General features: G+C 33.3%; 1 protein-coding gene across 1 annotated transcript; it reads left to right on the top strand.

Annotated features, from left to right (window-relative positions):
* The first annotated feature begins 197 nt into the window (after positions 1-197).
* Positions 198-12,423, top strand: LOC133188632 (failed axon connections homolog). Its single transcript, XM_061324130.1, has 6 exons — positions 198-280; positions 4,336-4,471; positions 5,804-6,000; positions 6,854-7,059; positions 8,976-9,092; positions 10,511-12,423. The coding sequence occupies exons 1-6, from the start codon at positions 198-200 to the stop codon at positions 10,654-10,656; spliced, it is 885 nt and encodes a 294-aa protein (XP_061180114.1). The 3' UTR covers positions 10,657-12,423.
* Positions 12,424-17,006: the final 4,583 nt, after the last annotated feature.

Genomic DNA, 17,006 nt, shown 5'->3' with positions numbered 1-17,006 from the left:
TAAGTCGATTTTAATTAAACTTTCACTTTGTTATTTTGTTGTTGAGAAAAAGAGGAAGAAAATAGTCGGTTAAGTTAATATAACACATGCAGGGTCCATTATTTTGACACTGTAGATGTTCTGCACTTGTGGGGTTCTTAAAACCAATGGGCCTGGCCGAGGGTTATGCAGACTGACAAGATATTTAAACAGCGAAAATGTTCCTACAAATTTTCATTGCTGGAATAGTTATATTAATAACAATACTTATATGCAGGCTTGGATCTTTTCTTTACAAATGGTATGTATCTTCCAAAAGTATAACGTTCGTACTATTTTTTGTCCATAGGGAGGTAATGGATGGGTCAACGTAATACACGGATCGACCAGCTGTTTAAAAGTTGGGGCATTAGCATGTTTAGAGGCTCATTCTATCATGTTCTATCTTGGATCTTATATTAACATATATGGCCAATTATACACAACCTGTACAGTTGTAAAATTATTAAGTTGCATAAATTTGTGCAAAACATGCTTCTGATTTTTTTCTTGTGCCCTTTTTAAAAGCGAGGAGTATATTGTACGTAATTGCAATTGACAATTTAAGAGCACCATAATCGACAACTATTACTAATAGTATTAGAGTTAAATATATTGTGTCTAGATCATATTATCTATTTGTAAACATTAAAGTGAAGAATGTGTATATATGTACTTATGCACCTGGAGCTATATAGCGCTGTACATATAACCATGTCGCATAGATTGAACAATTGAAAGCAGTTTTTCATGATTTAAGAAAAAGACACGAGAATCTGCACGGTTCTGTGTAATTTTCACTTTGTTGACGTTTTTTTATTTATAATTTGTTTTTATTCAAAAATTAGGGGTACAAAATATCAATTGAAGTTAAAGTTGATGTGATTTTTACAGTTCGTGCGATTTTTAATATCATAAGTAAACTCAAAGTTTACAATGAAGTGAAGAAGGTATTGAATCTATAACCGTTAAACAATCATAATACAAGCTTAATTTTCTTTGTGATACGGGATGGGCTGGGGTTATAGCGTGGCAGACTGGGGGATACATTTGACTGAGCCCTTAGGTACTATACACACTGAGCCCTTTTGTACAAAATGTCTAAGTTAGATCGATAAAAACCAGGGAAGTCAACTCAAAATGGTAATCAAGAAATAAAAATACATGGATCGCTTTTTCTCATAAAGGATATGGAGACCTTTCTTTTGCTAAAATCTGAAAGGCTGCAAATCCTAGTGAATCGATATACATGCATGTATAAGACTTCGTACAGATGTGTTTGGTTTTTATATCCCGTTCATTATCACCCCTTAGGATATTCTATTGTTGAGCTGTCATATATATACATGTACACTATTGTTATATTTTCTTTCAGTACAAAATATTATTATTTTTGCTATCATACTATAGATTTAAAAAAAATGTGTAAACTACGTCATGTGGTCTAGTGTGTGAGCGCAGCATGGCTTTTTCAACTGCATGTATTTAAGCTTTAGTCGTAGAACTTTATTTAAAGCCAAAATTAGTATTTTCGTTCACAGGTTCTTTGGGACGGACCCCCCCCCCCCCCCCGATAAGCGTTCATGTCTTTCACACTCCCAGGTTGAGGAGTACATGTACTTCTCGTTAAGTCGTTTTATAAAATCATAAATGAATATCTGGCGAGAAATAAATGAAAAAAAGAAACATAATGAGATTAATCAAGATTTGTGTAAAGCAATTTTAGCCTATTTTATTTATAACTTTTATACGTTCTATCATTGAAGAATTATTCGATCGATCCACTAATAAAAAACTTTTCATTTCCCCACGGGCACTAAATTCTATTTTCTAAACGCAACCGCTAATAGATTGGTCGCTCCTGCGGCCGATAGTAAGGTGAAGATCTAAAAAGGAAAATGAGCTGAGCCCGTCTTTAATTTTGGTCCCAGATTTATTATGTCAATATCAAACCTACTTTTCCCCATACTTTACGGTACGTTTTAATTGAATTACAATCTCATATAAATTATCATTTTCTGAGAGCCGGACTATAGGGAATTTGGAAACATATATTTTGTCTGATATTATGGAAAAATAAATCCCCGCTTTTATAAATGCTTGGTTTTCATTTTACATTGAAAATGAAAGTTTAAAACAAGTTTTGCATTGTGTTTATACATGTACCTAAAAATTATGCCCAAATCACCTTATTTAACCAAGCTGTATATGGAATTCATTTCTCAAATCTCATGAAATCTGAGAAATCTATATAGGCTACTTTTATTCAGTGCTGTAAATCTTTACCCTGAATTTTCTGTTACGCCAATCCCCGGGATCAACAATTTTCGTGCTTAGTATACGTTTGTTATTGATCAAGGGGCTGGGACACAGATCTGAAAGTAATATTTTCTCAAATTTTCTATATAATATCATCGCTTATATGTTGCAATAACATTTCACACAGAAATATAATAAAAGCGTGCAAAGCAAAATTGAAGAGAGAAAAAAAAAAAAATGTACATGTATACGAATTATTTAACTAAGTACTGAATTTATGAAAATGGTTATTTGAAAGCACATAACGTGCGTTGTTACAACGCAAAATGTAAAAACAACGCAAAATGTAATAAACCGGGATTATTACATTTTGCGTTAATACATTTTGCGTCGAAATCAACGCAGAATGTAATAACACAAAATGTTATAAGAAACTTTAGGAATTTTACATGTTCATTTTGCGTTGATGTCAACGCAAAATCTAATAACGCAAATTGTAATAAGATATTTTTTGGATTATTATATTTTTAGTTATTATATATATTTTGCGTCGATATTAAGCAAAATGCAAAATGTAAAAACACACATTTTTGGTCAGGCAGGTTAAGAATAATTTTCACGCCAATGATTATATATTGCTTTATTATTAGCCGTTTCCTGATCTACGAAATAATACAAGTTCCATTTCAAGGGACCAAATTTTTTCCTGGCTTTCAGACATGACAATTTTTATTAATTTTTATTTAATGCAAAAGGGCATCCCCATGTCTTGTGTTTACGTATATTTGAGTAACTAGTATTTGATTCGCGAATTATATCATTGGTTAAATTCCACCGATTTTAAATCATCTTTCCATTCAGTACCACTAGTATTCAGTGGATATACAATTTTTATGATAGAAGCGTGCAATGCAAAAAATAACTAGGAAACAAAACCTCAAATTCTATGAGACAAAGATTTATCTATGCATTAACAATTAAAGGAAAGTTATATAAAGTACATTAAAAGCATTTCACACTGCTAACCGACTCATCCACTTTGGCACAATACCTATTCATATTTAATAGTATTTAAAAAGATATGTTTAAATAAATTTTATGATGTTTTGCGTTGAACACAATACAAAAAATTATATTTTGTGTTATTTCATTTTCATTTTATTACATTTTGCATTGCCCTCAACGCAAAAATTAAAATAACGCAAAAAGCAATCATCAAAAAGTACATTATTACATTATGCATTAATCTCGACGCAAAATGTAACAATCCTAAAAATCTGTTATTACATTTTGTGTTATTACATTCTGCGTTGATTTCGACGCAAAATATAATAACGAAAATGTAATAACTCCATAACATTTTGCGTTGTAACAGTGCATGACATCGGTACAAGGGAGCTAGCATACACTTAAAGGCAAACACTTACGTGCGAGTATTACTGTCTTATGACAGCATCTAGTTTTTTTTTTTTCCAAACTCACCAGAGAACGGGTTACACAAGCTTCAGTTACACCTCCGTTATCGTCTTATTTACAAGAATCTTGTAGAAAAGTTCAATAGTAAGTTTAACTTCAAATTTAACTTCTTCTGCGGTAGACATTAAGATATTTTTTTTCCTTTAACAACTATCCTTTCCTTCACCTTGAACATCGATATATTGCGTGCGGAACTATATTTTGTTTAAAATTTTACGCTTATATTACATATGATGCAGGAACCACATGTAGAGACCAGTAACGTACCTTTCTTGATTTTACGTGATTGATCACAATATATACAAAATTTGTATTATTGATTACGTAATATCAAACAAGTATGTTACGGCCCCTGTGACAGGGACTTCTTTGAAGACGACAACAGAGGTGCGTCAATCGGCATCCCTCAGCGTTGTGGCCTATGGGCCTCACTTTTTTAAAATCCAAATATAGAACAATAAATATTCGTTGACATAAAAAGAAGCGTATTAGCAGTTTCTTAAAAAATATGAAGGACAACAATCTATAATCTAGAACTTGTTTATATTAACGTGTTGATCTGATTGGCTCATTTATTTACAGGTCAACAAAGCGTCACAACGTCCCACCAGATGTGGTCATTTTGTATCAAATTGGGAGAGGTCCATTTGCGCCCAGCGTCTCCCCCTTTCCTTTAAAATTGGAGACATTTTTACGGATGACAAAAACACCGTACGTTGTAAGTACTTTTTGAATCACTATACGCAATCCGACTATCGTGTTATGCATAGGCGTCTGAACCGGGGGGGGGGGGGGCTAGGGGGGGCTTAGCCCCCCCCCCCAACTTTTTTTGCAAAGATAGACATAATATAGGCATTGAAACTTGGGGCTTGCCTTTTTTTTGTTGGTTTAGCCCCCCCCCCACACTTTCAATTAGCCCCCCTTTCAATTTGCTTCCGACACCTATGTGTTGTGCATAGTTTCATATGTTAAATGATACATGATATGCCGGTACTTTAGGGGACAAGGAAGGAGTTTCGTTTATATCGATACCATTTATATATTGATTAATCATAAAGTCTGCTACACCCTTTTTACCAAAGTATTTAAAAAGGAATGATTATACAATTCGTTTTGGCAGATTTTTAAAATTACAGTTACATGTGTCATTATAATTATAGGCTAACGTTAAGTTATATGTTTCGCCCATTAAAGATACACATAGTTCATTAAACAACAATTTTATTTATAAAGTAGGTTAAAGGAAAATAATTCGTTTATTAACATGAATTTGTCAAGGCAATACGTACAGCACAAACTCACATGGGGAATTTTGTCATGACTAAGTTTTTAATTACCCAGCTCTTCAATTGATAGAGATAATTGATGTTAGTTAGCAAATCCGTCGTTCTACAATTTAAGATGTTTCTTAAAATAATGTCAAGAGCGATTTAGGACAATGGATTGTAATAAAAACGTTAGGGCGGAAGGGAGGGGAGGGAAAATCTTTCGTAACAGAGAGAAAATGAAAACAGATAAATATAAATCTGTCAAAAATCTACGTCAGAAAACCCCCGTGTGTACGAAATATTGATTGTTGGTGCTTGTGTACTTGTTTTTACTGATTTTGATTATTTATGGTCTTTCACGTTGCTCGACTTAACTTAATTAGTGTCTATATATACATGTTACACTGTAGATAAGGTAAAATATCACTGAACATGCTGAAATGCCAAATAACATGTTAAGTAACCATCGCTCAATTAAAATTTTTCGAGAGAACAAAACTGCAGTCACTGTGTTAAAAATATCGAATTTGAAATTTTACTTGAAATTACCTTTTATTGTAGTAAAAAAAAAAATGTAATTTAGGACATGAATCATTTTTTGTAATTGTCTTTCACTGTACTGCATAACTCGTCAAAGTATGCCTCCGAAAAGAAATTGAGAACTAAAAAAAAAATTATAGCCTAAACTTTTTTCCCCAGGTACAGTGTAAATACGATTACGGGGATAATGCTAAACGATGTTTTCTACCCAATGCCTATAAATTTCTACAACTGTTTTGCAGAACGATCACTCGGGTAAGTTTTCCTCCAAAAGGAAAACGCCTTGGATAGAGTATGACGGAAAATCTATAGCTGATTCCCAGTTCTGCATTGACTATATAAAGAAAAAAAGAGGGGTGGACGTTAATGGCGACCTGTCTCCCTCAGATCAAGCGGTGGCCAGAGCGTTTCAAAAGATGACAGAAGAAAATCTATATTGGTAAAGATGTGAAGTAACTATTCTGTAATTTTTAATGACTTGTATACACATATCACAAGACAAATCTTCCATTCAAGTGCATAATATCTAAAAGGGCCTTAGCATAAATGCAGAGGACTTGTCAAAAGACTTTTTTTTTCAAATATTTTTAAAGGAATATATCACGAAATTTTTCATTTAATGACTATTTTTGTATTTAAAAAAAGATTGCATTTTGAGGCGTGTTAGGGGGGTTAGCCATGAAATCACCTTTAATTGTTTTTAGACTTTAATTTTTAGCTCACCTAAGCAAAAGGCTTACGTGAGCTTTTCTCATCATCTGTCTGGCTTCCTGTTTGTCGTCTGTTAACTCTCGCCCACTTCCGACTTCTTGTCTAGAACCAACAGGCAATTTGTGCCAATTTCAAACCAAACCTAGCACAATGCATCTTTGAGTTACAGTAATTCAAAGTTCAGACTAAATAATGCAAGTTCGGTTAGTCATTAAAATATACTTTATAATGGAATTTACTGGTAAAAGGAACATGCTTTCAAAAATCTACGCAAGAAGGAAGGCCAAGACCGATAACTCAGGTGAGCTTCGTTACCCATCGGTCTCTTGATAATAGTATTGTTATTTCTCGTTTTGCACTTCAAGTTGTACTAAGAGTTCATAAGATCTAGAGTGATCTAAGGAACTTTTTTTGTACGAAAACAAAATACCTTCTCAGATTGACAGACAAATTGATTGACCATGGTCCATGAACAAAGTTAACCCAATGTTTCCGCCAGGATCTGAAGATGGCACACAACATACACGCCAGACCATCCATAGAATAGAAATGTTCCATAATGAAGTACTGCTCTTTTATAGGACTATGTGTATAGAAATGTTCGGCGAGGACACATCCACAGTGGAGAAGGTTATACCATACAAAGGGCTTAAACTCTGGCTCACCATTTGGTTCCTTAAACGTGTCATCAAGAAAGAGACGTGGGGCCATGGGATAGGCCGACACACCCAGGACGAGGTCTGGACCATAGCTGTAGATGACATGACTGCAATATCGAACTTTCTTGGTATAAGAAAAATATTTTTTTAAGAAAAATTTCCCACAATTAAAACATGGAATTGTTAATAGTCGTCACGCATGGGTGATGTGGAGATTCTGCATCTTTTTAGATTTTTATAAAAACAAAAGTCTTGCTCAGCTAGCTATAAACACGATCGATTAGGGTCCGAGAGAGAGAGAGAGAGAGAGAGAGAGAGAGAGAGAGAGAGAGTACTGCTTAAGGTTGTTAACCCTCTTACAAGAGAGATAACTCTCATTAGGGTAAATGACTATATTATTATAAAATTGTCAAGTTGATAGGCAATTTTTGTCAAAATTTGCCTCACAAGGTATGCTAAAACTGTTCGTGTTTAAACTAAAAATATATTGCTTTTTGGAAAATCATAAGCATTAAAGTAAATATTTATAAGCGAACAGAGGAATCATCGGATGGTGAACCTTAATTTACCGAAGGCATATAATCTTTGGCATATCATAATTATTCTCATTTAACGCCAAAAACATCCAATCCATTCATATAAAAAATACTAGTATATGTACATGTATATCCATACCAGGAATGAATGAACTCGTACGTATGGATATAAGTGAACCATTTTAAATGTGATATATAAAATCACTTTCATGCATTAAAGCGTGGCCAAGTATTATTCAAATATTTCAATACAAGATGAAGCATTTGATGCGATCCTCGGAAATGTTTCAAAATACAATATATAGCCTGGCATTTACAAAATGTTGAATTACCTTCAAACCAAATCATGGATTTTAAATAAACAACCTAGAAAATTGTGAAACATCTATATCTGCCTATTTGATCTGACACTATTTTGATATGTTTTGTAAAATTTTGACACCTGTATGGTGAAAAAAAATGAAGGTGGGAGAGCGCATTGGGTCAAGGTACTTGGCAAATTTAATTTCAGTGGCAGCTAGCTTCCACATTTTCATAAATTGTCAATCCCATTTAAAGAAAAAAAGTGTCCGACTAAGCGTCTTCAGAGAATTATTCTGCAAAACTACGTGTACCTAGCGAATAGAAACCGGGGTAAGAGTGTGTATTGGGGGGGGGGGGGGTCACGGGGGAGTTAATTTACGGTTGTGTCACTCAATAAAAATAATCTGACGACTCTTCTGTTAGCGCCCCTCCCCCCCCCCCCCCCCGCCCCCCAACCGAAATTGCTTCATACGGCCTGACTACTGTACAACCGACATACAAAGACGTTACCTATTCCTGTCTGTATCAGAGATTAAATATGCTTTGTTTGGGAAAAAAATTCCATATCATAGTTTTTAAAGTTGATGGCATGTTTTTTCTTCTTTTTTTTTTTTTTTTTCTTTTTTTTTTTTTTGTTTCTTTTGTTTCTTTCTTTTTTTTTTTTTTTCTTTTTTGTTTTTGTTTTTGTTTTTTTTGTTTTCTTGTTTAGTGTTACTAAAAAACACATCCCAAGTGTCTGGATTTTTTCGATCTGCGGACTGAATGTTTTCTGTTTTAAAGTTACCTGACTCACTTGACCTTTTGATATTTAATATCACTATATGCAACTGTTTCAGTTCTCTTTTTTTTTTTTTTTAATAAAGCAGGCGATTATAAAACAGAAGTGAGAGGAAATGTACAATTTTATCGTATGAATGTTGAGAGGGATACCCGCGGAAACAGTTTGAGAGAGAAATTATGCATTTCTTTTCCAGAACTGCGGGGAAAAACACAATTCTTATAAATTTTCAATATTGTTATTGAGTTGACGAATAATAAATGGGCTCAATTGCGAATATTGTTTTCAGATTAGGCTGTTGTTTATACTGGTACATGTGCAACACGCCGATTTTTTTTTTAAAGATTTGGACACTATGTAAAGAAAAAATGTATATGGTCATAATTCTATACATGTTAAATTTATTTTGATTTTCTTTTCATTTCAGGGGACAAGGAATTTTTTATGGGATCTGAGCCAAGCGAAGTAGACTGTGCGATGTTTGGAATGTTATCCATGATAATATTGAACATGCCGAACTCAAAACATGACAGATATGTTAGAGGTGGGTCATAAACAGAGCAAAATTAGAACAACTATCCCCATCGTAAACACTAAATATATTCCGAGTCGATGTCGAAGTCCTATCTGTGTCTGTGATTCGTTAACATGTTTGTTTTAAAGGGGCGTCGTATTACTTCCAAAACACTTGTAACATTCCGATTCTACATACATTAACTGTTTTAAACTCTGACTCTTGATATTACTTAAGAAGATGCTGGAGTTCCTCATCGACAATATGTTGTTTCTTGAGACCACAACAATCAACAATTTGTTGGAATTTCGATGGGCACTAAATTACCCCTTTATCATTGACCGATTCTTATTTTCTTACAAATCAGGATTTACTTTATAAAAAAAAAAACCATCTCCACGAGAAGAAAACTCTTGTTGTGGCCTAAAATTTAACATTTATAGAGAGAATTATACATGTATGTCGACGATTCATATGTCGACTCGATACATGCCAGTAAACTCGAAATAAAAGAAACCACAGAGTTTGCCACATTTGTTCCATAATTAGATGTTGTACATGTATTGATTATCATGATTATAGACGTTATAATGGCAAACTAACTAAACAATATAACAATCGGAATAACTTCAGCTCTTCCCCTATTTATTTTATTAAATTTCTGTTAAAGTGTTTACTTTGTAATGTTAAGAAGGTATAATAACTATTTTTCATGGTCTAAAAACATTTCACATATAGCAAAGCTTTTACATCAGCGTATAATGTGTGCTATCCACCCCTCAGAAAATTTTCATTTCAACTTTTGACGCCAATACTGATTTCCACAAAACTATACCCCATGGTATAAAATGTGCTATTATAATATATATCAGTATAATAAAACGCGTATCCACTGGCTGTGAGTGGGATACCTCTTTCATCTGCATATATCAGGTTAGGGGAAGTTTGTTACCTTTTTGGAAAATGTCTGAGTTTGATCTGTAAAAGTCAGGCCCATAGAAGGCAGCCCCCCCCCCCACATTTTTCTGAGTACAGGAATTTGTTATAGTAATTTTTTTCTTTAGATGCTGGTATCACCCCCTCCCCCCCCCCCCCTCCCCACTTTTTGATGTTGTAAGGTCGAGCACTGGAAATTTCCACTATTTGGACAGTAAATTAGTTTTTTTTTCTCTTTTTTTTGGGGGGGGGGAGTTGTCCCCCCACTTTTGAAACCGTTGCTAGGGGCCTGAAAGTTGATGTACATACATCCCCAACCCCCACCTTTGGAAAAATTCCTGTATCCGCACCTGAATAGGTTTTAGTTTTTTCCCTTTTTTCATTGCACAGAAAGAATTGCATGTACATACTGGATAAATAATGGTTTTGTATTAAATTGAATCATATTTAAAATGCCGATTCAACCTTAAAAGCTTATCATATAAAATTTTGATATATTTTTTTCATTGCAGAAAATTTGCCAAACATAGTTCTTTACTGTGAACGGATGAAACAACGGTTTTGGCCTGATTGGGAAAGTCACATTCTAACCAGCAGCAAGTACGAAAATGATGACGGAAAAATTTATTTCAAATCACAAGAAGAAAAAACATCCTAAAGAACTAGAGCTGTTGTATTTAACATTCTACGACGAAATTGTTCTAATGGTTTGGAAACAATGAAGAGCGTAAACGCAGCAAATTAACCTAGGTTTTGAGTCCCAAAAGTGAAACATGGCAGAAGTGTTTAAATGCCGGGATTTCTTAAATTTCCCGGGATGGTTCCTGTCATTACAATTTTCATTGTGCACGTTGTTACTGAGATCAGCTGATCGTGTTGTACTTTATTTTGAGCTCACCTGAGCTAGCCCAGGTGAGCCACTCTGATGGTCTAGATTTGTCCGTTGTCATGTGTTCTCATTTAAGTTTGCCCTTCCGTAATCTCTGAAGATTTTTACCTCTCGTTCAGAACTGGAACAATTTTTAAACCGTGCAATTTCACACAATACATCTTTGAATAAAGAGTTTTCAAAATTTAAAGTAAAATCCTTGACTCTTTCATGGGAGAAAAGAAAAAAAGATGAAAATGATTGGGTTCATTTAAAACTCGTATATGAAGATTCAATGTTGTTCAAACTGACTACATATTCTTTACATACACACTGTAAAATACCAAAGTCTCAAATGATAGGAGAAAAAAAATATTCATATTTGCTTATCAAAAACATTTTTGAACATGGCAAGTTCAGAGAAGATGTTTAGTAACTATTAAAACTTATTTAGTGTAGCCTCAAGTGTGATAAGTTTTGGCCCCTGGACACAACGTAACGTGAATGTATTTTTTTTAAACTCTTCCCATTAAGAACAGTAAAAACTGTAATTTGTCAAGTCAAGATGCCTGTAAATAGAAGTATGTTAAAATCGCCCTGTAATGAAGGTTCAATGGTGAATACATGTGTATACTTGTAGTAAATCATGTCCTTTGGCTTATTTGAGGGTTAAAAAGGGACTTCATTTCTGGTTCACTCATGTACATGTATTTAAATATCGTAATTTGACTCAAGTGGGCATTGTGACTTTGATCTTGGAAAAGTACCGATATACTGTTGCTTCTGCAAGTTGACCAATAAAAATTTGTATATTAAGTTAATTTTTATTTCATATTTTGAAAAAAAGGGGTAAATCACATTAGAAAAAATGAACATGAAATTTTATTCATTAATGGCCAACAAAATAAAATTCACCTCAAAATAATTTACCAAAGCCACGGATAAAATAAAAGTCGTGTCCATGAATTGCCATCTAGCGTGAAGAGCTTAATTTGCATCCGTTACATCCTTTTCTTTTGAATCGATTATACAATCTATATGAAAAACGTTTCTACGATAAAGAAAGAAAAGTTAGAAAACCGTTGTTTCGATCTTTTTAAAGTCGTTTATTTGAGTCTTAAAATCGCCAAATTGGTACTATTTTAAATTAATACGCAAGTCAGAGATTGCTGCAGCGACCGTGGCAACAACAAAGAAGTCCAAATATCGGTAATTGTTTTTGGAAGTATAAGAATTGCATTTAGAGGATTAATTTATTGCGTTGAACTAATGGATATTTGAAGACATATAAGTACTAAAAGTGTCCCTTTATTAAAAGACCTGTTTTGATATTTGAATAAGTACAATTTATTCAAAACCTTCTACATGAAGTCTCTTGCAGTGGCGTTCAGTACGACATTTAGATGTATCGACGACATATCATATATGTTATGTTTTTTATTTCCCTGAACTATGAAATAAACGACATCTCAGAGTCTGTCGCATCTGTTTCATATTTGTATGTTTTACTAGAGAAAGACATTGATGGCAAACTAATAAAATTTACAAGAAACATAATTATTTCTTATTTTCTATCCACTATCTTTCTTATTTGTGTAGCAATACACCATCACACCTAATTTTGTGTCTCCGTCTCCCAATGTATTCGATACGCAATTACATCTTATAAGTACGAAAAAAATTTGAACCGAGGCAAGTTACTGACATATAAGTTTAAGGTACAAGGGCATCTACAAGCTCGTTTTGAGTCAATATTCCGCAAATTCTATCATAATGGTCGATACAATGAACTTGTTTGCAAATACAGACTGTCGTTAGGTCGACTGTTGACTGGTGTTTTTAAAATCAAATTGTTATCCATGTGAAGGTACTAATATATATGTGAGAGCAATTTTTCATGTATTTGATTGAAAATCGGATTATATAGCTTGGTTTCTGCCCACTAGTACAATGGTCAAACTATTTAAGGTCTTTCGTCTTCTAAGGAAGACCTTCTTGTTATTCTTAAGTTTCTTTTTCACTTTGATTAAAGTCTTCCAACTTCAGCGGAAGACCTTTCTGTTATTCTTAATTTTTCTTTTCCACTATTTTTTTTATGGTTTTTTCCCCTACCTATTTTGTGCACACGAGTTCTCGGAAACGGCTTGTTTGATCTTCATGAAACTTTCAGGTCTGGTAGAACATCAAAAGATCTAGATATACATTTTTTGTTTTGATGACGTCATTTCAGGTCCGGAGATTTCTGCGATTAAGTGATTTTTAGAGGGTCACTTTGTCCACTCGTTTTCTAAAAAAGCACTTTTTATAGGAACTTGATATTTTCAGCAATAATAGAGCAATGTTTGTAAATGTGAACATGTACTAGGTAGTTCATTTTTCCAGTAGTGCCGCTCGTTGACGCTCGGTATGCTCCGAAAATAGTCATATTGAGTATATAAAAATTTTCAGCAATTTTTCAAGAATATCTCTTTACATGTAAATATTTTGATAAAACATATAGAACAAAAGTTGTGCAGAATGACAAGCCCTTTCATTTGATATCGACAAATTAGGGACTGGCCCTTAAAATAAAGGATCTACAGGGACTGAAAGTGTTTTCTCAATAACTCAAAAACTATTGTGAATTTGTGATACATCAAAGGAGCAAATTTGCTCAAAACGAGCAAGAAAAATAGTAAAAAAAAGTTGTCAAATGACGTCGCTTCCGGCCTAAACGAAAATGCATATTTTTGACGTTTTCGACACGGTATTGGTTAATTTATTTAACCAGAAGCGTCCAAACAAATTTTTCATCCATTGATATCACTTACGGTTCAAACTGGAAGTAGCCAGAAATAGCTTATTTTACAGGTTCTGATGCAAATTTTAAAGTCATTGGTCTCCAATGACTTTAAGATTTGCATCAAAACCTCTTAATTTCTTAATGTCTTAACTCATTCTTTTCTTTTATTGATTCACTTCCGGTCAAAACAGGACGGAAGACCTACTCATTGCTTTGCAACGAGCTTTGCTCTAGTTATTAAGGTCTTCTGTCTTCTACAGAAGATCTTGTTATTTTTAGTTTTTTTTTTTTTTTTTTTTTTTTTTTTTCACTTTCATTATTATTATTGGGGTGTTTTTTTTTTCCTTACCGATTTTGTGCACGCGATTTCTCAAAAAAAACGTGAAACTTTCAGGACTTACACAGATTCCAATTTATAAATCATTAAAAAAATCGCTTGGAACTTTAAAAAAAAAAACAAACAAACAAACTGGTTTATGCCTCTTGAAGTTTTTTTTTTCTTTCTTTTTTCTTTTTGGTAAATATACCACTTTTCATTGAGACACTCATCAGTTTAGTAGCCCGTAAAAAAAGACAGACAACTCTTCTCATTGTTTTGATTTTTAAGAATGCGTTAAGCTTACCTGTTTGGTTAACATTCACATAAATAGAGGATATTAATGGGACTTTATTCCTGGTAGAGAAGGATTGTATTTAACTGAATGGCAAAAATTAGAGTAACATCAAAAAACAATGAAGATTGTATAAAACCCATCTGAACTAATTTGAGACGTTATAAGCTTTAATTTATTAACTTCAGTTTAGAATAACACTTTTTTTGTTAGGACAAAATGGTGGAAAAATTATTGATTTAAATTGCAAAATACTTAACAATCCCTTTACATCGTGATTAATTTTTTTTTTTTTAATAGAACCTCCCTTTCATTTACACATTTTTTAAGGAGAGAAAAAAAAACTTCAACTTTATTTTTGCATTAGGAATTTTGATAAGAAAGATAAGAAAGATTTATTTTTTTAAACTATTTTATAAATACACTGTATATTTTTTTACGACTTTTCACGGTTTGTTTACACTCTAACATGGCCGTAACATAGTCACATATTACGCTGTACTCCTTGTCAATTTTGTCGATGATTTTTACCCATTTACAAATTTGAAAAAAAGAAGTTCTTTGTACGAATGATGTTTCAGATAGGCAGTTGCACTTCTCTTAAAAGAAATATGCAAACAATGTAAAATTACATCTGGGAACGAATTTTAGTAATTAGGCGAGAAAGAACCTGTAGCTTCCCTAACGTACACCTACATAAAAATGTTGATAATGGGGAAAACATTCCACTGTGTATGGTCCACCGTTTGAAGAAAGATAAAAAGAACCAGCATTTTTTTATTTGAAAATTTATTGATTATTAAAAGGATGTTTTTGCGATCATAAGGTGTCCGTCATCAGTCTGCCTGTAATGAAATATATGGAGATAACGGACAGTATTCAAGCTCAAAAGTCCATTTAAACAATACAAATCAGGACCAGAGCAAACACGGACTTCTAAAACATCAAAGGTGATATCAGTTGCCATTGAAGAGTGAACATCCCCTGCTGACCGGTCATACCCGCCATGTGATCCTTGTAATGATCGGGAAATAGCGGAAAAATCCGTCGACAATTCAGTGTGTAAATAATGGCCTAACAATTAGTATGAAAAACTTTAGTCAGCATTTGACTTAATGTTAGATTGTATTTGCTGACAAGACCATTGTATCGACCTTACGAAACTTAGAACTATAGAACTTAAAACTATAGAACTTATGAAATGTTGACTTTTTACAATTTTTCGAGATACTATTAATACTTGTACAGATTTGGTTTGGTTACAAAAAGATACATAAGTATCTACATTAAAATAAACCACTCGCAAAAAGTGTTCCATGTGAATGTGAATTGAATGGTCCGGAAATAAGATGCAAAGTTTATTTATTTGTACTTAAAATTACCGAGTTCAGTTTTTAAAGTTGTTAAAATTTTTGATTGGAAGGGTATAGATATATAAACATGAATGCACATATATGTTTTCTGGCCAAACATATTGTAACATATTGTAATATATCACTTTATTTTATACGTAATATTGTGCGGTCTTTCTAGTTCTCATACTTGTTTAATCTTATGTTCATCATGTGCCTGCCAGAAAAGTTGTTCGCTTACGATTTTATTGAAAATATGTCAGCTTATCTTGATACGATTGTAGTAATAGCTATTATCGTCATATTTTACGTTGTTGCTTCATGTAAAGTCGTAGGATTTGTAATATCTGGGATAAGAGGGTAGATTTAACATTTCCTGTTTTGGTAGCCATCATACTTTACTCGGATCGTCACTTCCGGTTTAGTGACATATTTACTATAGTGATCTATGATTCAAGTTATGAATATTGGATCAGATTCTACATCTTAATTTGAGTTGTTGTGCATTTTGAGGCTATAAGTAGTTCTTTATTGTCAGCATTAACTTTATTATCAGTCAGCTTAATCGGAACTACATTTGTTTACGCTATCGTTTGTAGTTACGATATTCATACGCTACATTGTTCAGTACCTATTGTACAGCCTAGGAATGTTTTTTAAACATTGAAGGTATTAATTTATTCGTCTAGTCAAGTTTATTTTATATATTCTATTTCCAGTTGTTAGTTTTACGTTGTTATATTTGTTACGATATTGTACGGCAGCTTGTGTGGCAAAAGTAGTTCTGTGTGAGAACTCAGCTTCCCGTACAAGCTGTTGATTGGTTGATAGATCGTACGGCATATTTTCATTGGATAATATGTGTCATGTGACAGGGGATGGGAGGTTATATAAGCAAGCGCGTACTACGTTACGACAGATTTCAGCTAGTTGTACGGCGGCCACATTTAAAAAGATAAAGAAGAAAACAAAGACGGTGAGATACTTATAATGTAAATTACACGTAATTAGCCTAGTTAGAAATTTCCTACCACACTGGACGACCTAAACTTGTGTTTCTGAAGAATCAGCCATGTTTTCTTATGTTGTTATTTGTGTATTGCCTATATTGTTATGATAATGAGATGCTGTACGTACAATAAATGATAAGTATGACTGATCATCATCTTAAGTATTATTCCACCAAGTATCTACAGAGAGAGAAGCCTGGTCTATTTTACATGAGAGCAAATTAAATTGGTGCATCCTGGTAAATAGATGATTTATCTAGATGATGAAGTAAATACCTGTATACTGTACATGCTGAGGATTCAGAAATACTAGCCACCCCTTGGGTAGCTTACAATATATAAAATCATTAATCACAATATGATTTACAAATTAAAAACGATAAAT

Source organism: Saccostrea echinata, unplaced genomic scaffold, assembly GCF_033153115.1.
Source record: "Saccostrea echinata isolate AGI-Se365-2 ecotype Australia unplaced genomic scaffold, CSIRO_AGI_Sech_v1 ptg000016l, whole genome shotgun sequence".
Lineage (NCBI taxonomy): Eukaryota > Metazoa > Mollusca > Bivalvia > Ostreida > Ostreidae > Saccostrea > Saccostrea echinata.
This window is presented reverse-complemented; position numbering and strand designations above follow the sequence as displayed.